The following is a 21,932-nucleotide window of genomic DNA, read 5'->3' as shown; positions in this document are numbered from 1 at the left end:
AAGAAAACGGGCAACTGAGGTTAGGAAAACATGACTGTTTTGATCCCGGGTCACGTGTCCTGCGATCCACGTGCTGTTGCTTCCTTTCGGGAAAGAGCAACTTCCAGTGCCTCCCTGCCAGTGGAAGTGGTTCAGGAACACCTTGCTAAACACAAGCTTGTCCCCAGGTTACTCACTTCAAAGGCATTGCAAAGCAAAGGGTGATTGCGAAAATGGATGCGGAGGGGTGGAGCAAGTGGTGCAAAGGGGCAGAATCCTCTCCTAATTTCCACCTGGATTTATGTGGTTGAAGTATATGGTAGGGGATCTGTGTCTAAGGTTGCCTCTGAGGAAGGCTCCTCTAGATCCCTCAAGTTTTAGAGCACCCAGCAGAGCACGCACCTCTTTGTTTTCATGATTTTGGTCCAAATTAGAGTTTGCGCTGTATTGCTGCAATCTCTCCACCCTCTTGGAGCTAACAGCAGTTTATACCTGCCTTTTTGGCATGAACTGAGCTAGAACCAGCTCCAGGGGTAATTTAGACTACAGGGAAAGGCAAGGACTTGCAACCTTGTTTGAGAAGATAATATTACATTTTATGCTGTAAACCGCCCTCTGATATCAGGACGAAGGACTAAAAACAAACAAACGGCATTTCCACAGTACAGAGACATAGTTCAGTCACTCATGGAGGACCTGGAACAGAGCTGGTGAGATGTGTGGTCTGGAGAGAGTTCCAAGGGCCACACAGAGAAGCCAAGAGGGCCACATTCATATACTTGCCAATTTAGGATGGCATTCCATGCATCTGAGAAAGTGGACTGTGCTCCCCAAAAGGATATGCTTGTAGTACAGTCCCTTAAATATAAAAAGTCCACTCCACAACCACTCCCATTCCTCTGTTTTATGGAACATGGGGTTTCCAGACCTCCAGGACTGAGCTGAAGTCTCAAAGTTAGCCTGTCCCTTTCCGGGTCGCAGGTGGAGAGCTTGACTCTCCAGGTGGAGGATAATGCCATTTTAAAAAAATTAAGTAGACTGTGCATGTAGCTTCAGCCTGGCAGGAGTCAACTGCAGATTATAGCATAGAGTCCAGACTCTCAAGGCAGGGGCGGTTCTGCCCCACTCCTGTCCTCTCCTTTCCCAATTAACCTCCACCTCTGCAAATTATTGCATAGATACTCTGGGGAGTCTGCCCTCCTCCCTTTTCCCAATTAACCCCTGACTCCAGGGCTCAGTAGTGGGAAGGAGTGCAGAGAAAGGAAAAGAACTGGGCTAGGCTCAAGGGGAGGATGGGGTTGTGAGTGTGACTGTGCATCTAGTGCAGGGTGGCAGAAGTGAGCAGAATATGTGAAGAGCGACAGCAGGAGTTAGGTTCTGCTACCTCTGTTGCCCACAGCAACTCCCAGGTTTCAGGTTTAGGCTCTGAATTCTCAGCATCTGGGATGAACATGGCCTGACAACCCTAATCCTTCTTGAGATCCACTATCTGCACTTTCCGGAAACAAATGTAGATCATTTAGCTTTTCCAGCGGGATGGTTTTTTGTCTTTAGGTCTCTGCCTTTTTCTGCCTTTTTTTGAAATAGTTTTTATTTTGCAAATATAAATTTATAACAATACCAAATGCATATTCATAGATCGAGATTTCTCTGAATCTTGAGACCCCCCCCATCTCATCCATGGGTCCTATTGTCAACATTTACAACTGCATATTATTCCAAGTCTCTGCCTTGAGTGTTTCTTTGTATTGTTTTTCTTAAAGCCAGGCTTAGATTTTGTTCATACTATTCTTAAACTTATTTAAGTTTCTTTTATTGTATGCTTGCAGGTTGCCTCGGGACTTATCTGAAAGTTGATTCCTGCATTCATAAAAATAGCAATAATTAGTATTAGTGTTTATAGTCTTTGTGATGCCGGAATATACTTCCATTTCAGTGACATTGCAGGAATGTTGGAAGTGACCGGAAGACTACAATGCACATCCGCCGTCACTCACCTCCAAATGAGCCCCAGCAGGTTTAGCTTCCAATTATGCAACCACTCAAGGAGCCTCCTAAGGGCATTTTCTCAAAGGCCTAGTGCAGATGACATGAGTCCACGAGCTATCCTGCTTAATCACACCAAAGACCAAATTTTAAGCAGGTGGAAGAACCTCCTACAATGGCTGCTATTTCCTGATTAATCCTAGGCTCTCGCAGATTAGATTAGAACTGTTGGAGATTCATTACCCATGTGCAGTCAGGTTTGTTGTCTATCACATGACTGGGTATGTTGAGTTGCTGAGTTCTGTTTACGCAACTGTGCAAACCTCTGCGGATCCCGAAGTGTGCTGATGTCTTCTGGCATCAGTCGCTGTGATGTTCAGGCTAGTGAATCCTTTGAAGCTCCCGAACGATCATCCAGGAGGAAGGGAACATGCCAGTCGGACATGTTTCTCTGCCAAGGTTCAGCTTGTGAGTAGGACATATCCTGACAGTAACATTTCTTTACAGAGACTACTAGTTATCACCACTTTGCTTCGATTGAAGACAATGTCATCTATCACTGTGAGTTCATGCCTGCAATTTGAGGAATCTCAAATCACACATGTTTCAGAATCTATAGTGATGGGTCTTTATCGGTTTCCTCTTTGAGTTGTTGAATTTTTTAATTTGCCACAGGATGGGAGGCAATAAACATATCTACATAAGCTCCCATTCCTGCCTCTTGTTTTCTGAGCAATTTTTCCCCCTGTGGTGCAAGTCACCTCTAAGTGACACTTCTGCAGCTTGAGCATCATTTGTTGGATCAGTAGTGGACAGTATTCAGCGGATTGTGGAAGAAAGCTGTGAGAGAATTGTGATCTGTTTCCACAATCGCTGGGCATTAATATATATCCAGAAAATCTTTCACAGGAAAACAATATACTAAGTAGCTCTTCCTCAATCGGTGCACATCTAGTTTCAGCCATTATGCTTTTTCCACAAGTCTCAACCAGTCAGTTGGTTTATTTATTTTCTTAATTACTTCCAAGCCCTCTTACCCTGTGAACTGCCCCGAAATCTATGGATGACGGGCGGTATACCAATTTTAACAACAACAACATGTCAGCTTGTAGTTTTGTTTTGAAGAGCAAATAGCACTTACCTGCACGGCTGAGCAACTGGAGGGCAGTGCCTTATTAATCTGGGTGGAGTGTTCACCTGGCAAGCAGCCTAACCAACAAACAAGTCCTGGTATTCAGCTATAAGAACCTCTTACCCTTGCTCAGTATGGTCCTGTAATGCAAATACATGTTTTTCCACATTTAATTTTCCTCAGGCTGCTAGACCTAGGATGGATATCACTTTCTTCAGTACAATAAGGAACAAGTTGTATGTGGCATTTTTGTACTTGCAATGGATCTCGCCAGTATTGGAATATTCATTGTACAATAACCAGTAACTTCAATATTTGCTGGTCTCAGTTTTGATAGACCTTTTGATAGATGTTTAGAGCCTCCTCTCCCGCCACATGAAGAAAAATGAAGGATAGGATCTTAACCATTTTGCTGCCAGGTGCAGTTCAAACCTTTGTTCAGACTTCATCCAGTTATGTCCAATAACCCTTGACACTTATAGGCTGCAGCAAGGCTACAACATTTCCATTTTTGCAAAGACCTAACAGTATCTATGAATGCCTTATTACTGCCACTGGGCATGGCTGCCACAGCTTATCAACTTCTATTTGTAACCCTCCAACCAGAAACTTTCTGCAAGTTAATGCAACCCTTATTCTCCACCTTCTGAGACCATGCAATGTTCATGGGTCCAATAACAGGCACCAAAAAATGAGGAAGAGGTTTATAAAGAGAGCTTTATTCAGAGGAGCCTCAAAGACCTTCTGCAAGAATGGAAGCTAACTGCCTGCCCAGGCCATGTTGATGCAAGGAAAGTCCCCAAATTTCCAAGTCCTTAACACGAAGGGAGTGTCAATAAGTTACAAACACTATCATTACAGTTGTCGTCCAACTTGTGGAGGGCAGTGGAAAAGAAAAGGGAGTAGACCCCAGATGGTCATCACCGCAAGCTCCATTCATGTGTTGTATTTCTGCATTTCCTGAATATGAGAATGTAGTTCCCACACGTGCTTGCTTGTAGGCGGAATATAAGGAGCATGCTTAACTTTTGTTAGTTCTTTGGCGGCACCTAGTGGCAAATATTTCTGTGTCTCCAAACTTCCACATATACAGGAACCTCCACACAGGGCAAACCGGCTGTTTGACCATGCACACTTTTACTTTTATTCCCCTCCCCCATTTTAAAAGGCCATAGAATGTTAACTAGCCAAAGGCCTGCTTATAGAGAAATGCTTTCAAGCCACTGAAAGGAATGGGGTTGTTGTTGTTGTTCAGTCGTTCAGTCGTGTCCAACTCTTCGTGACCCCATGGACCAGAGCACGCCAGGCACGCCTATCCTTCACTGCCTCCTGCAGTTTGGCCAAACTCATGCCAGTCGCTTCAAGAACACTGTCCAACCATCTCATCCTCTGTCGTCCCCTTCTCCTTGTGCCCTCCATCAGGGGCGGAGGGAGCCAAACTGCTGCCCGGGGCGGCAAACTTGAAAGGCACCCCTCCCCAAGCACGCGTGCGTCGTGCGCAGCCTCCTGGGTGGACTGCGCATGTGTGGACATGCGCAGTCCACCCAAGATGGTGGGCACGATCGCCGGCACCGCTTCTGACCGGCACCGGGCCGCGCCGCGCTGCGTTTTAAGGCTGTAGCGGGTGAACAGCAGCGCTGCTGTTCGCCCGCTGCAGCCTTAAAACGCGGCGTGGCACAATCGCTGGTTGAAAGGGGTGCTGGCTGATCGCACCCGCCATCTTGGGTGGACTGCGCATGTCTACCCAAGATGGCGGGCGCGATCGGCCAGCACCCCTTCCGTGCGGTGTGGCAACCTTTAAGGCTGCAGCGTGTGAACAGCAGCACAGACGCTGTGCTGCTGTTCGCGCGTTGCAGCCTTTTAAAAGTTGCCACGCTCGATCGCGGGGGTGGGGCCTGCCCCCAGAGTGTCACCCTCCCCAGGGCGGTACCTGGGGCGGCCCGCCCCCCGCCCCCTTGCTCCGCCCCTGCCCCCCATCTTTCCCAACATCAGGGTCTTTTCTAGGGAGTCTTCTCTTCTCATGAGGTGGTCAAATTACTGGAGCCTCAACTTCAGGATCTGCCCTTCCAGTGAGCAATCAGGGCTGATTTCTTTAAGAATGGATAGGTTTGATCATTTTGCAGTCCATGGGACTCTCAAGAGTCTCCTGCAGCACCATAATTCAAAAGCATCAATTCTTCGGTGATCAGCCTTCTTTATGGTCCAGCTCTCACTTCCATACATTACTACTGGGAAAACCATAGCTTTAACTATACAGACCTTTGTCGGCAAGGTGATGTCTCTGCTTTTTAAGATGCTGTCTAGGTTTGTCATTGCTTTTCTCCCAAGAAGCAGGCGTCTTCTAATTTCGTGACTGCTGTCACCATCTGCAGTGATCATGGAGCCTAAGAAAGTGAAATCTCTCACTGCCTCCATTTCTTCCCCTTCTATTTGCCAGGAGGTGATGGGACCAGTGGCCATGATCGTAGTTTTTTTGATGTGGATCTTCAGACCATATTTTGCGCTCTTCTCTTTCACCCTCATTAAAAGTTTCTTTAATTCCTCCTCACTCAGTGAGGGGGAAAGGAATGGGGACATGTAACTTAAGTTCAGTCATCTATTTAACAAGATTTGTACCATGCTTGATTGTTGAAACCACTAAACATATTTTACATTAAGCATAAAATATACTTCGAAATTATATCTCACAAGAAGCTAAAGGCAAGCTGATTCCAAATTTGAAGAAAACCAGTAGTTAAAAATATACATTAACCAAAGAAGAAAATAACATTTGAAAATGCATGTGGGCTTAACCCATATGAGTAACTGCAATGGGTCCAGTTTGAGTAGGACCAAGTTGGATATGGCCCATTTTGCCAGTGGTCCTCAGACATTTTGCTTTATTGTAACCCACTTTGGGATTATTTTACAAACATGGAGTTGGAAGGGACCACCAGAGTCATCTAGTCCAACCTCATGTGATGCAGGAATCTTTTGCATAGCGTGGGGCTCGAGTCTGTGACCCTGAGATGAAGTCTCATGCCCTACTGACTGAGCTATCCCAGACGAAAAGCGGGAAACAAACAAATAACATCAAGCAAGATAAAAAGTCAATTTAAAGAATTATAAAGAGTTTATGGATATACAAGCAAATTAGTCCATTCATTTGCTGCATTTGCTGCAGCAGTTAAGAACCCACAGTTCCCACAAAGTAGCAATCTTACTCATCCTATTAATCATTGGTTTAAACTGCATTTCCCAATGCTAGTTCCTCATATGTTTCCCAAACAATGGTGCAACTAATTTAATTTAATTTGCAAATGAAGGCAGCGTTCATTTCTTCACACTGTTATCTGAAAGCAGAAAGGTTCATAGAATTGCAGAGTCGGAAGGGACCCCAAGGGTCATCTAGTCCAAGCCCCTGTAATGCAGGAATGAAAGGATTATACCAGTGGTCCTCAGACGTTTTTCTCTGGGTCACACTTTCATAATAAGAATTTGCTCATGCAAAACCATTTTTTTTTATTGATAAGAAATACCCTGGAAACAAAAAGAAACATCTCCTAGCAGTGTTTGATTTTGAAAAGATACAGTATGTCTCCTTATTCGTCAACTAAACAAAATTATTTTGATACTGCACTATACTACACTGAAATATTTAAATGTTTCTTTGATCGTTCTTGATTCTTCCTGCCACACTTGCCATCCTCTCTTGCCACACCAGTGTGGTATGCCACACCCTTTGAGAACCACTGGATTATCGATTAGCATTTGCAGGTAGGCTCTGAAGCTCAAGGCAGGCTTAGGACTAATAATAATAATAATAATAATAATAATAATAATAATAATAATAATATTTATACCCCACCCATCTGGCTGGGTTTCACAATGGCTTATCCCATGCTACCTAAAATATTCCCTGTATGAACCTGCCCAGGTGATCACCTTTCTTTTTTAGTCCAGTCAACATCAGAGGCACAGTGGGTGGTGACACAAAGGAGAGCCTTTTCGGAGACCGCTCCCATGTTGCAGAATCCCCTCCCCAAAGCTCGCTCCTCATTATCCTTCTGCCAGCAGGCTTAGACCTTCTTGTTCTGAGAAGCCTTTGGAAACTAAGGAGAAGACAATGCTTAACTGCTGGGCTGCTGTCAGGGCAAGTTATAATTTGATTGCTGGTTCTAAATGTGTTCTGATGTACATTATTTTAATTATTGCTTATAAGCGGCTTGTTTTTATTGCTTTGCATTTTATAATGTTTCTCATATGTTGGAAGCTTCCTTGAATCCCAGTTTGGGAGAAAGGCGGATAGGAATATGTTAAAGAAATAAATCGGTGGCATAACGAAGGGCATTTTAGCCAGGAATTTTGCCTGGGGTGAAACCTCCAGAAGGCGCCATAGCTACTCTCAGCCTCCCAACTATTATGTTGGAAACCAATAAAAAGTGTGTGTGTGTGTGTATTCATATTGCCTACTTTTTGCCTATTTTTTATGCCCTTCAAGAACAAACTTGCATGGCAATGTCCCTCCCTCCCGAATGAATAATGACACATGAGACATTGTATCGAATTAATGGGCGTAAAGGTCACAACTTTATTGGTTACGGATGTTGAGCGGTATTGGCTTAGGCATTGGATCCTAACCACTATATCTGACCCCAACCTGGGTGTTGGAGGTCCGTGAAGGGTTAACCACCAAGGGTAGCCCCACTGACGCTTATCAAGTGGAACTGCCCCAGTGATCGCCGTTGGGGCGTGCCTTAGGCCCTAACCTCCCTAGGCTTCGGACAGGGCCACGCCCCTGGAAGCCTTTAACGGAATACCCTTCCAATGAGGGGCAGGTGATGGCGCTACCTCCCCTTTTTACCTCTATAGTTGTGACGAATTGCTACGAGGTAGGCGAAAAAACCCGATTTGGCTAGCCCAAATGGGAAAAAGTCCTACCAGGCCCCCCAGCCAACTGGGGCAACCAACCGAAGTCCATAGCAAGGTCAATAGCTAACCTAAAGGGTGGGTGGGCGGGAGAACCGATGCAGCTGGGGTCAGTGAAGGAGAGGGGGAAGGATTCCCGCCGTCTCCTAGTTAAAGGGCTGCTGGCCACGCCCCTCAGCCGACCGGATTGGTCGGCCTTCGGGGGAAAGCGGCGGGAATCCGGCCAATCGCGCTGGGGCTGTGTATCAGCCCCTGCATGTGTGCTCGGGTCATGATGCCCGCAATGCCACCTCCTGCTCATGGGCGGAAGTGGCTTTGTTGAGGTGTGTGTGTGTGTATACATGTGCATGCAATCACACATAGGATGGTGCTGATCTGAGTCTTTGACCTGGGTGAAAGAAAGCCCTCTTTTGTCCCTGAATAAATAATACATTGTTTGGTTTGTATTATGTTAGCCCTGCTCAGAGTATGCAAGATGGCAGACAAATTTGTCTACCTGGGTTCCACCATAACCAGCAACCTCTCCATTGATGCTGAGCTGGACAAACATATTGGCAAGGCAATTATGGCAATGGCTCACCTCTCCAAAAGGGTATGGCAGAATATGATACTAACATCCAATACCAAGATGAAGTTCTACCAACATCATCATCATCATCATCATCATCATCATCATTTATTTATACCCCCCCCCCCAAAAAAAAAAATCTGGCTAAGTTTCCCCAGCCACTCTGGGCGGCTCCCAATCAAGTGTTAAAAACAATACAGCATTAAATATTAAAAACTTCCCTAAACAGGTGTCTAAACAGGTGGCCTTCAGGTGTCTTTTAAAAATAGGACAGCTGCTTATTTCCTTGACATCTGATGGGAGGGCGTTCCACAGAGCGGGCGCCACTACCGAGAAGGCCCTCTGTCTGGTTCCCTGTAACCTCACTTCTCACAATGATGGAACCGCCAGAAGGCCCTTGGCACTGGATCTCAGTGTCGGGGCTGAATGATGGGGTGGAGACGCTCCTTCAGGTATACAGGACCGCTTGTGTGTTGAGCATGCTGCTTTATGGAAGTGAGTTGTGGGCAACTGTTACGAGCAACGTCACAACACCTTCCACATGCACTGTCTCAGGAGGATTTGGGGTATCACATGGCAGGACAGAGTCCCAAACAAAGATGTGAAGGTTGGCAACATCAACCCAGCGGTGTGATAATCCCTTGCAGACAACTGCAGTGCCCGGAGACAGACAGTCAGGTTGTGTCCATAGCAGTGACCAGAGGAGGAATGTTCCCTGGGAGGAGCACAGAGAGAAGAAACGCCATGGTGTATCTACAGCAGCGCAATCGGATGCCTCCATCTGCCCCAGATGCAACAAAACATATCTCTCCTGCATCAGACCCTACAGCTACAGCAGGCACTATGACCTTCCAACAGTTTGACCTCACAATCAAAGGCGCACTCTTCCATTGTCTCCCGAGACAGACGTATGCCAACAATCTGGTTTCTATTATGATAGCCCTACTCAGAGTAGACACACTGAAATTGGTGAGCATGACTAACTTGGGTACATTCATCTCAATAGGTCTACTCTGTGTTGGATGTAATGGGATACAACCATTTGTACTACACCATTTGTTTTGGGGTTTTTTTGGTGAGTAGCAAGGGGCCTTAACCAACACCACTTCTTTAGAGATTACAGTGGTACCCCGGGTTACGTACTTAATTTGTTCCGGGTTACAGTATGTAACCCGAAAAGGACGTAACCCGAACAATTCGTTCTGCGCATGCACAGACCGAAAACCCCCAGGGGGGAAACTGCGAAAAAGCTCTGCACATGCACAAGTTGCACGCGCATCGGGTTGCGCTTCCAGGTTAGCGGAGTTCATAATCTGAAAAGTACGCAACCCAAAGCGCACGTAACCTGAGGTACCACTGTATGTGGGTTCAACGTTTCAGGAGAGGGTGGTAGAAGACCATTTGTTTCCTTGTCCCTTTGCCTTATAAAGATCTGACGAATTCCACTACACTGTTCACAATCTGATCTGCTGTTGGAAATGACAGGATCCCATAGCCAAAAGAAAAGGCCACCCCATGAAAGCCATTTGCAAGATGAACCCATTTTACAGACACACCATTGTCCTCTAACCGCTTCTTGTACAGAAGCCCGTCATCCCTAAGCACATCAAACTCACAGGTCAAAATGTATGTCTGTGGAAGTTTGCGGATGACGGCATCTTCAGCAAAAAGTGGTGAAAACGACGTCTCCAATACTTGTTTCATTTCTTCATACACCTTAGGTTTAAATTTACATATTTTGGGGTCTTGCGGTTTGTAGCCTCTGACTTTGAATTCTTCAGGAATGAGGTCTCCATTTACCCATTTCTGGTACTTCAGTCTGATATGCTCAGGAACATGGCAGCCTTCCAGGACATCATTCACAAGGGAAGTATTCTTACTCAGGTAAAGGCATATATAATGGACTACCAGCTGCCTGAACAACATAGGCACCTGGCTGTTCTGCTGATAGGAAGGCAGGTTGAAGTCCATTCCCTGCAGTGCTGGATAAATCAATATCTGGGCATGAACCTTGGGGAGATCTTTTCTGTCCACCAGCACCTGGCAAACCCAGGTGGCAAAACAGGCCCCACAGCTGTCCCCCCCAACAATAATACGGGAAGAGTCCACATGATAATCGGCAACATTCCTCATGAAGTAGAGAAGGGCCCTGAGACACTCGGCATTCTGGTTTGGGAAAGGGTTCTCTGGACCAAGCCCATACCTGGAGAAAAGAAAAAAAGGGTGTCATTGCTTCTTATCATATGTGCAGAAGAATTACTATCCTGTTTTCAACAGGTGTGATGGCCTGGGATTCGGACTCCTGAGGGATCCCAGCCTGCACAGGATTCCCCGCCTCCAGAACCAGCTGAACCAGGGCTAGGGCTTGAGTCTGAAGGGTCCTCACCTATGCTGGATCCTCAAGTGCAGGCATCTGCTGAGTCTGCTCTGGCTCCTGATGGGATGGAGGACCCATTGCCTGCAAGTGCTCCACTCCCAGCCCCGTCAGAGGAAGCTGAGGTTGCCCCTGGGTCCAGTAACCCACCAGCCTCTCCTGAGCTGCGGAGGCTCAGGGCAGAGAGGCGAAGGGAACTAAGTTCCTGCAGGAGGAGTGCTCGCCTCCAGGCCAGAAGGAGAGGCGAGTCACTGGAGGATCAGGGCCGCCCTATGCCTCAAGGTGGATAAAGGCTAGCCAGCCCCAGCCCCAAGTTGTGTGAGCAACACAGTTGCTACCGTGTGCCTGCCTGTGTCCTCTTGCCTGTTCCTGACCTGTACCTTGCCCTGCTTCCTGCCTTGCTCCTTGCAGGACTGACCCCCTGTTGGACTGCTGTACCTTGGACTGGACTATGACCCTGCTTCGTGGACGAACCCCCGGCATGTTCCTGACCTCTGACTACCTGGCTAGACCCACAGACTGTTACCTGACCCTACTGCCGCCCCGTTCCTGGACTTGGTTGCTTCGCTGGACCCACTGCTGTTGTCTGGGACTGCTGACCACACCCCGCTTGGCCCCGGGTGAGTTTCCGGCCTTCCCACCCGCTGTCCTCTGGGCCAGGCATCCCCGGGGCCAGCACAACAGGTGGTGGAGGTACTGAGATTAGAACTAGGGGCCATGGGCATGGAGGTGATCTTGAGTACTCAGAAACATTCTGTCTCTCTTTTAAATAAACATCCTGGTTCAAAAAACATACCATGAACCTAGTAAAGCGGGGTGAGGTAAAGTACCCCTGGACGGTTAAGTCAGTCAAAGATGACTATGGGGTGCGGCGCTCATCTCTGCATTCAGGCCGAGGGAGCCGGCGTTTGTCCACAGACAGCTTTCGGGGTAATGTGTCCACCATGACTAAACTGCTTCTGGTGCAACGGAACACCATGACGGAAGCCAGAGCGTACAGAAACGCTGTTTACCTTCCCTCCACAGTGGTACTTACTTATTTACTTGCACTGGTGTGCTTTCGAACTGCTAGGTTGGCAGGAACTGGGATAGAGCAACAGGAGCTCACTCTGTCAAGGGGATTCAAACTGCCAACCTTCCGACTGGCAAGCCCAATAGGCTCAGTGGTTTGGACCACAGCGCCACCCGCGTCCCTAAGTAAGGTCTGGTGAAGGCACACATGTTCCATTTTTAAGCTATGAAATAGAAAACCTCGGTGTGATGAGGGTGGTGCAGACAGGCTAGAGAGCGAGTTTGATGGTCACAGTTGGCTCTTACAAGCTGGGGGAAACTCTAGGGGAAGGTAAAGCACGGGAAAAGGTTTTTCTCCCTCTCTTGTGATGTTGGAACTCGTGGACATTCAATGAAGCCGAAAGTTGGAAGTTAATCTACGGAGCTCTATCCCACAGGAGGCAGTGATGGCCACCAACTTGAATTGCTTTAAAAGAAGTTTGGACAAATTAATGGATGGGGGGGGGGGCTATTGAGGGCTACTCTCCAAGATAGCTCTGCTCTGCTTCCACAGTTGAAGGCAGCAATGCTTCTGAATAGGACTTGCTGGAAGACCCAAAGGAGGGCAGAGTGCTTTTATATCCTCAAATCCTTCTTGTTGGTTCCCACAGACACCTGATTGGCCGCCCCACCAGAGTCAGCCAGCACATGAGGCTGGGTGAGATGGCTGCCACGGGCGGCAACACTCAAGGGGCAGCAAACTCATTCCTGTGCCCAGCTTGGCCGCTGGTCTCCCTTGTCTCTAGGGCGGGGGTCAGCAACCTTTTTCAGCCATGGGCTGGTCCACCGTCCCTCAAACCGTGTGGTGGGCCAGACTATATTTTGAAAAATAAAAATGAATGAATTCCTATGCCCCACAAATAACCCAGAGATGCATTTTATATAAAAGCACACATTCTGCTCACGTAAAAACACCAGGCAGGCCCCACAAATAACCCAGAGATGCATTTTAAATAAAAGGACACATTCTACTCATGTAAAAGCATGCTGATTCCTGGACTGTCCATGGACCGGATTGAGAAGGTCGATTGGGCTGCATCCGGCCCATGGGCCTTAGGTTGCCTACCCCTGCTTTAGGGGGGCTAGCAACAGATCTCTCTGGAACGCTTCCCCTTATGCTGAATTGGAAAGAGGAGAGCAGGGGAGACTCCTTTAGGTCACTGCATTCTCATCACAGGTGCAGCAGCGGGTGTTTCGCCACAGGTGCTGAAATGCCTTGGGTTTCGAGAGAGTAATCAGGGAGCAATGGCAAGATGGAGATGGCACTTACCTAACAGCTACAACCACCACTCCACATTCCTTGGCAATATGCCGCAATAATCTCTCGTAGCCATCTAAAAGTGAGACAGTTGCAATGCAGACAAGATCAATCAAACCAACTTTAGCCCCTTAAACTGTTTGCAGAGATATGGCCAGTTGATGTCCTAAAACGAGGGGTAGGGGGATCTTTTATTCTCAGCCCAGGTCCTAGATTCCCTCTTAGGAAATTTTCTAGAAGGCAGCCGTGTTTAGGGAAGTTTTTAATGACTGACGTTTTAATGTAATTTTTATCTTTGTCAGAAGCCGCCCGGAGTGGCTGGGGAAACCCAGCCAGATGGGTGGGGTAATAATCATAATCATAATCATAATCATAATCATAATCATAATCATAATTAATTATTATTATTAAAGGGCACAGGCTAAGTGTGGTGGGGAGGGCCTAATGCAAACAAACAAACAAACAAATTAGGTTGGGCAATGGACAAAGATCTTACATTTGTACTGCTGTAGGCTACATTCCAGTCAGAGTTAGACTTAGAGGTCCATGCAGGTAGTCAAGTAGGAAGCTTCATCACAGTTCAGGACACTTAGGATCATGGAATTGTACCATGAGTGTCATCTAGTCCAATCCGCTGCAGGAATCTTTTGCCCAACATGGGACGTGAACCCATGACCTTGAGATGAAGAGTCTCATGCTCTACTGACTGAGCTATCCCCATATATTTGAAGAGAGCATGGAGCAGAGCAAGGGAAAGATGTGGCCTAAGGAGAGGGGGTGTGGGTTAGGGATACGCAGCTGAGAAGAAATAAGCTCCTACAAAAGCCGGGCAGACAAGCAGAATATGCAGGTTGTGAATGAATCATAGAATCATAGAGCAGGAAGGGATCCCAGGGATCATCTAGTTCAACCCCCTGCAGAGCTGGAATCACAACTAAAGTATCCCTGAGAGATGGCCATCCAACCTCTGTTTAAAAACCTCCAGTGGAGAGAAAGAAAGAATTGGACCTTAAGGGTAGGTCGCAACTTTTTCAGCACACCTCTGAAGCCTTTTTTCCCCAACTGAAAAAAATTAAATCACCCAAAAATGTAGTGCAGCACTGGTGTGGTTATTTGTTTTTGTTTTTTTTGACCTAAAAAGAACACTCTGTAATTTTAGTTACAGGTAGGTAGCCGTGTTGGTCTGCCATAGTCAAAACAAAACAAAACAAAAAAATCCTTCCAGTAGCACCTTAGAGACCAACTAAGTTTGTTCTTGGTATGAGCTTTTGTATCTGAAGAAGTGTGCATGCACACAAAAGCTCATACCAAGAACAAACTTAGTTGGTCTCTAAGGTGCTATTGGAAGGATTTTTATATTTTTTATTTTGTTTTGACTCTGTAATTTTGTTTGTTCAGTCATCATCTAAAGAGGCCTTTTCTTCTTACCAGGACTTCCAAAGGTACCAGACCCTCCGTGAATAAAAACGAAAGCTTTCCTTTTCCCAGTAGTTGTTTTCTTAGGCTGATAAACCCTGACCGGCACCTCGTCAAACTGCTGGTTCTGAATTAGAAGGGATGCATCCGGGAAGGGGGGGATTCCATTTGCTACAAGTCTCAAAACATCAAAAACAGAGAACAGTCCCAGTTTCTTTCCAATATCTCCCTGTTTGCAAAAAGAAAAAGAAAAGATGTGAACTATTTGTTTGAGAAGGTCAGATGACCATAGAGTTGCAATAAATGGAGCCGCCGCTGCTACAACATCTACATGGAAAGTTGGGAGAGACTCTGGAAGGAAGACATCAAATTTACAGCATGTTATGATTTAAAAGAAAATTGCATGAAAATAGGTGGCATCTAATGCCTGTTAAGCTAGCCAAAATGTTCAGATCTAACACAAACACTTGCTGGAAATGCAGGGAGGCTGAAGGCACATGGATCCACATGTGGTGGAACTGTAAAAAGATCAGACAATTTTGGGAAATGATTTACAATGAGCTTAAGAAAATGTTCAAATGCTCCTTCCCTAAAAAAACTTGAAGCCTTCCTGCTAGGAATTATGGGTAATGAAATCCAGAAAAAGTTCAAGAGAGTCTTTATGTATGTTACAGTTGCTACCAGAATTCTCATTGCAAAAGGCTGGAAGGGAGAGGTAATTCCATGTAAATTAGAATGGCAAAACAAAATAAGAGAGTACGCTGAGCTGGCGAGATTATCAGCAAGGTTAAGAGATGTTACAGATGAAAAATTTATCAGAGAGTGGGATACAGTCAGAGTATATGTAAAAGTATACTGTCAAAAAATAAATCCGTTGGCAGGTCTTGATTGAGCTTTGGTGTGTAAGTAGGTTAATTTTATAAAATAAAATTTATAGTAAGTCAAATAACATAGAGAAAGTAAAGCTTAAGTGCGTATTTAAGGAGCTTAATTCGGGAACACAAGGGGCAGATCAGAGGTCTTGTCAAATCTAATCACAAATGGATGTACAAAGCAAGTATTAGTTAAAGAATGAATAATTGATTATTTGTATTTCTCATTTTGCCTATAACATCTATTGCATATTTCTGTTATAAAGTTTTCAACCAATAAAGCATAAAAAAGAGTTGCAATGAATGGAAAACTGAAACAAGCAGAATCCTGTTTGTGTTTTGCCATTAACTTGCCCTCCCTTTCATTTCCATTATACAAATCAAATTTGGGGAGCCAGTGGCAGGATTTCAACTCAGATCAGTCGCAGCCAGCATGGCCGAAGGTTGCAGATGATAGGGGTTGTACTAAAGAGGTAGGTGACAGGTAAGGACATAAGAAGACTAGCCTGCTGGTTCATCCAGTCCTCTATCCTGTTCTGGAGAGTTGTGGTGGGACCACAATACGTGGTCAGAGGGAAAAGAGGGAGCAGACTGGGAGGAAGTAGACTTCGGGAGCTGAAGAGGTAACAGGGTTTGGTGACTAGAAAGGAAGAGGGAGCAGACTGGGAGGAAGTAGACTTCGGGAGCTGAAGAGGTAACAGGGTTTGGTGAGTAGAAAGAATCCAGAAGCAGAGGCAGAAGCAAAGGCTACAGGGGATGGAGGCCAAGAGGTATAGATCAAGCAGGCTGCTGAAGAAGCCAGAAGATCTTCCCCTCCTGCTGCAATCAGCTTCCCCCTCCCCTAGTCTCCCAGGACCAGAAGAGGTATGAAGGGAGCAGAGCAGAGACAGAGAAGGCGATGAAGTCTCAGATTGTTTGAGAAGGACCTGGGTGGGGGAAGAGACTTAGGGAGCTGTGGGAACGCAGGGACCTTCAATCCTCACAACAGCTTCTATGGGGCAAGGTCTTCCCCTCATTGGGGAAGAGTTGCTGTGCTCACTAGGCCTCCTGAGCTATTTTGTTTCTTTGAATAAAGAGGATTAACTTCACTGACACTAAGAATGCACAAATGAGCTCAAAAATATGCATGAAATTTTTGAAAACATTTCTAAAAAGAACAAGCAAACATGCATCAGAAACTGAGGCAAAAATAGAGTGAAATTAAGAATGGAAAGGTGAGAAAACAAAATTGACAGTTCCTCCCATTCCAGTTCAGACCAAGAGTACATCTAGGTCAACCCTACTCTGCTAATATTCTCAAGTAGCTGACAGGCACGGCTAGACTTTCCCTGACCTTGGAAACTATAATACCATTCCACAATAGGCTTAGGAATGCAAGAATATTTTGCCCAACATTGGGCTTGAACATATAAATTGCTTCTGAGTACTAAAAATTAAGGGAAACTTACCAGAGGGAACAGGGAGATGAATATAATATGAACAAGATGGAGCTTTAATGGCTGGTCAATTCCAGGCGGCACGACAGCTTGGGCAAAGTGGGTGACAGTGGAGACCAGAAACAAGGCTGGATAGATGCAAACTGTAACAAGAACAGATGCTACGAACCTGCAAAAGGACATCCTTCCCCTTGCTGTGGGCAAAGCAAATGCAGTGGTTATGGCAGCTCCTCTTGCCGCATCAACCAGTTGGTTCTTCTTGTAGGCGACGAAAGAGCTTAGGCACTTATTTGTCATAGGGCAAAAGGTCTGGTGGACAAATTAGAATACACATTGTCAGCCTGGCTCCACCTCTGCCCATGATGCAAAACACCCATATGACAACAAATAACTGCTCATGAATCAATCAAAGGAGGTTGCAATGGGGAGCAAGTTAGATAAGGAAAATGGACTTCCTTTCTGAGGAAATTAACATTCCAAACTTTATTATCTATCATTATTATTTATTAAATTTGCACTCATATGTTTATATAGAGAAATAGACGGAGATATGAAGAGGGCAGGGATGGGGAACCTGTGGCCCTCCAGATGTTGCTGGACTACAACTCCCATCGCTCTTGGCCATGCTGGCTGGGGCTCATGGGAGCTGAAGTCCAAAATCATCTGCAGGGACACAGATATTGCACATCCCTGCTTAGTCTAGAAGAGTGTTTCCCAAACTTGGGTCTCCAGCTGTTTTGGGGCTATAATTCTCAACATCCTTGGCCACTGGTCTTGCTAGCTAGGGATGATGGGAGTTGTAGTCCAAAAACAGCTGGAGACCCAGTTTGGGAAACACTGGTCTAGAAAGTGCATCTCTCTGTATTTATACACGGACATCACCATTAGTGTGCAGGTTGCTTTATAGAACAGATCCTTCTCATGAGAACATTTCAGCATATAAGTTATAGCCAACATTAGTCTTACTCAGAGTAAACCTAGTGAAGTCAAATGAGATCTAAGGAGGAATTAGTAGGAACCTAACCTGAAATGGGCACTGTTGTGCTGTTTAGATCCATTCCAATCCAGCCTGGCCATAGAACTGAATTGGCCTTGGTCACCCTGATGCAGAGAGTGGGACAATTGGAGTGCAACCTTGCTCATGCTTCTTACTCTCTCATCAGCATTCAATATCATCGACCATGGTATCTTGCCTACCCAGGATGGGGTTGCACTGACCCTGAAGGAGCAGGTTCACAGAGCTGCATCCAGCTCTCAGGTAGTCTCCATGGCTAGAGGTGCCTTTGACCAAGCGTGGATGGTTTGACAGCTTCAGCCATTCCTGGAGCTGGAAAGCCTTGCCACAGGAGTTCACACACTGGTTACTTCAGGACTGCATTCCGGCATGCCCTGAACCCCAGCGTACCTAGCAACCAGTCCCACTGATGTATACAGTCCCAAGAGCAAATGCTAGCGAGTGGTCCAGGAGTCTAACAGGTACAGGTTCAGTACAGCAAGCCACGTCAGGCCAGGTACCCACCTCTGCAGCCAATCCAAGTTCAGGGAACCTGGAGTTCAGTCCCCAAAAGCACAGTCCCATAGAATTTTTAGGCCTGAGAAAGAGGACGTCTCTGGGAAAATCTGGACGTATGGCAACCCTACACCACTTTGGGGGTCACATAATACCCAGTCTGCAGCACCTACACTTTGGAACTCCCTGCCTATTGAGATCAAGTAAGGTGCCTTCACTGTACTATTTCTGGTGCCTTCTTCTTTAGACAAGCCTGCCTAGATGCTTAGGAAGTTGAGGTAATTTTAATCTGCTTTAATACTTTAACTATTGTATTTTAACCACTGTATTGTTTTAAAATATTAGGTTCCCCCCCCACGCCTTGACTTTCTTCTTTTATCTTTTTGCAAACTGCTTTGAGGGGTGGGTGGGTGAGTGTCTAAAAGAATAGCAATATAAGCATTTTCTGAAACAAACAATAGATAAATACTGCCTGTGTGGCAGTGTTTCTTGTTTACAAAAGAAAATAATAATAGTAGACCTGTGCTAGTGAGCTAACGAATTCTCCATAGAATGTAGGACAAGTCAGGTCAAAGGAGCAGGCATTTCTGTAGTATTAGATCAGTTGGCTTATCTCTCCTAACTACAACCTGCCTCTGGATGTGGAATGGCCAGGTGATGAGTCCTGTCAACTCACCGCATAATTGCCGTGACAAAGAGCAGACTCTGTTGGTGGCATGTGCCTTGACTCAACAGTGCCAGGAATGGAGCCCATCTGATATAGCTACAGCATAATGTTTGACAGAGCTGGCTGTGAACATTCAGAAGGCCTTCAGAGAAGGGCTTCCAAGAAAACTGGTTGTTGGAAAATTCAGGCTGGATTAAAACATTTCCTTCTTCGTGCAGTGCTTAGTTATGTCAGTTTGCATTTCTTAGTAAAGAAAGTATTGATCCGATGTGTAGAGGTCTTTCCTATTCTAATTAATTCAAGAGGGTTCTGGAAGCTTCTGGAAGCTTCTCTGTGTGAAAGAAACAGGCAGAAGGTTCGTGATGTTTGGGCTATTCCTTCAGAGAAGCTGAGTACAGCTGGCTTAAAGTGGTTCCATTATCTCTTTCTGTCAAGGTCATGCTGACTATAACAATAGGCCAGAAGGACTCTGGGTTTCACTTTCTCTTTCCATCTCTTTTCCTTCTGGTGTGGTGTTCTGTACATAGTATGCTTAGTGTTAGGGTTTAGACTTATTATAAGCTATTGTAAGTTTAAGTAAAGTCTGCTGCAACTGGATTTCTTATGGACAGTGCCATTTCTGAACGTATTGGATTTGTGACCATTATGCTCATTTGCCTTCAGTGGCAGTAAAGCTCTGCTGGATGAAATGCAGTTGCCTCTGGTCTATAGTTTGGGCATCCTGCAACGTGTTTAGGTTGTTACTCTGCTAACTATACATTGGAATCTACTCTGGATCAGTATTGAGTAGAATTTCACGAGAAGTTGAATCATGGAACTCGCTGTCATGGTCCGGTTCATGGGCGGTCAAAGTCCCGGCTGATGACGTTGGGACCGGGGGCAAGACAGCGGGGTGGGAACAGGAATGGGAGTCCGGAAGCCAGGAGTCCGGAAGCCAAGGGTCCGAGAGTCAGAGAGCTGGGAGTCAAGAAGCCAAGGGTCTCAGGATCAGCTGTAAATGTGGGATGACATTCAATTTCGTTGTACTACGTACAATGACAATAAAGTATCTATCTATCTATCTATCTATCTATCTATCTATCTATCTATCTATCTGGAAGCAAGGAGTCAAGAAGCCAAACGCAGCAAGTCAAGAATCGTATTGCTGTGGCAAAGAGCCAAATGGAAATGCTGACCTTATATCCCTACCCAGCTCTTGCCACCAGGTGCTATGCGTTACCAATCGGCCTCACCTGGTCACAGGGCCTGGCTTCTGCACACACTCCTGACACTCGCTCCCTCAGGAGGCAGGGATGGCTGTAAAAGAGAATTAGGCAAATCCATGGAGGAGAAGACTAACAACCTCTACTAGCGACATTGGCTGTGCTTTGCCTCCATAGCTGGAGTCAGCAATGGCCCCAAATACTAGCTGGTGGAAGACACAAGACTGCAATTCCCATCATCCTTGACCACTGGTGCTGCTAGCTAGGGATGATGGGAGTTGTAGTCCAACAGCAGCTGGAGACCCAAGTTTGGGAAACTGTGGTGTATCTCCTACGTGGAGATGCCGGGGATTGAACCTGGGACCTTCTGTATACAAAGCAGTTGCTCCGCAACTGTACTAATGCCCTCCCCCTCAATGGTTCGTGTGAAGATTAATATCATGCTCCCATTAGATGACAAGAAGTCCTAGATTGCAAAAAAACAACAACACCAAGCTATGAGCCACTAGGATGTTGTCATTATCAGGCCAAACAGTCTTATTAAGGTGCTGTATTTGCATATGTGCCTATTAGTTCTTAATTAATGAGGCTATATATAAACTAAGCTAAGGATGCCTGGGCGGTGCTTCTTTCTTGTGAACCACAGTCCTATGCATGTGTCCTCTCTCAAAAGCCACAGTGAGTTCAAGGGGATTCTACAAACCAGTGAGTGTCTTTAAGTCAGGGGTGAGAAGCCTGTGGCTCTCCAGATGTCTGATTTGCAACTCCCATCATCCCCAGCTAGCATGGTCAATGAGTAGGGATGATGAGAGTTGGAATCCAACAACATTTAGAAGGCTACAGGCTGCCTATCGCTGTTTAGATGCATTGCATTCTTAGCGTTCATCTGCTCAGAGTAGCCCCCTTGAAATTAATGATTTCAATGGGTCTACACTGAGTAGGACACACCCTTTAATGAGTATTTGTTCTGGTGCCTTTCCAATATCATTTTAGTTTCAGCCAAAGTTGTGCTTTAAAACAACAACAACAACAAAGGGTCTGGCAACCAAGCCTTGTGAAGAATCATAGAATCATAGAGTTGGAAGAGACCACAAGGGCCATCCAGTCCAACCCCCTGCCAAGCAGGAAACACCATCAATTCATTCCTGACACATGGCTGTCAAGCCTCTGCTTAAAGACCTCCAAAGAAGGAGACTCCACCACACTTCTTGGCAGCAAATTCCACTGTCGAACAGCTCTCACTGTCAGGAAGTTCTTCCTAATGTTTAGGTGGAATCTTCTTTCTTGTAGTTTGAATCCATTGCCCCGTGTCCGCTTCTCTGGAGCAGCAGAAAACAACCTTTCACCCTCCTCTATATGACATCCTTTTATATGTTTGAACATGATTATCATATCACCCCTTATCCTTCTCTTCTCCAGGCTAAACATACCCAGCTCCCTAAGCCGTTCCTCAAAAGGCACCGTTTCCAGGCCTTTGACCATTTTGGTTGCCCTCCTCTGGACACGTTCCAGCTTGTCAGTATCCTTCTTGAACTGTGGTGCCCAGAACTGGACACAGTATTCCAGGTGAGGTC

The 21,932-nt window shown here is 45.9% G+C and overlaps 1 protein-coding gene across 1 annotated transcript; it reads right to left on the bottom strand.

Annotated features, from left to right (window-relative positions):
* Positions 1–9,929: 9,929 nt before the first annotated feature.
* Positions 9,930–17,270, bottom strand: LOC117052171 (arylacetamide deacetylase-like 4). The gene is made up of 4 exons (XM_033158948.1): positions 16,992–17,270; positions 14,684–14,900; positions 13,268–13,331; positions 9,930–10,776 (listed from the first exon to the last, which is right to left on the bottom strand). The coding sequence occupies exons 1-4, from the start codon at positions 17,160–17,162 to the stop codon at positions 9,996–9,998; spliced, it is 1,233 nt and encodes a 410-aa protein (XP_033014839.1). The 5' UTR covers positions 17,163–17,270; the 3' UTR covers positions 9,930–9,995.
* Between the last annotated feature and the right edge of the window lie 4,662 nt (positions 17,271–21,932).

The sequence above is a fragment of the Lacerta agilis genome, chromosome 8, assembly GCF_009819535.1.
Source record: "Lacerta agilis isolate rLacAgi1 chromosome 8, rLacAgi1.pri, whole genome shotgun sequence".
In the NCBI taxonomy this organism is placed as follows: Eukaryota; Metazoa; Chordata; class Lepidosauria; order Squamata; family Lacertidae; genus Lacerta; species Lacerta agilis.
The sequence above is the reverse complement of the archived record's forward strand: the minus strand, read 5'-3'. Positions and strand labels throughout refer to the sequence as shown.

What these genes read in the sequence shown, in the direction of transcription:
- LOC117052171 (XM_033158948.1), bottom strand. Translation starts at nt 17,162, where the DNA reads ATGTCCTTTTGCAGGTTCGTAGCATCTGTTCTTGTTACAGTTTGCATC. An exon ending in TGGTACCTTTGGAAGTCCTG is followed by an intron (nt 13,332 to 14,683) that starts GTAAGAAGAAAA and finishes TCTCACTTTTAG; the next exon opens with ATGGCTACGAGAGATTATTG. An exon ending in GTGGTGGTTGTAGCTGTTAG is followed by an intron (nt 10,777 to 13,267) that starts GTAAGTGCCATC and finishes TCTTTTCTCCAG; the next exon opens with GTATGGGCTTGGTCCAGAGA.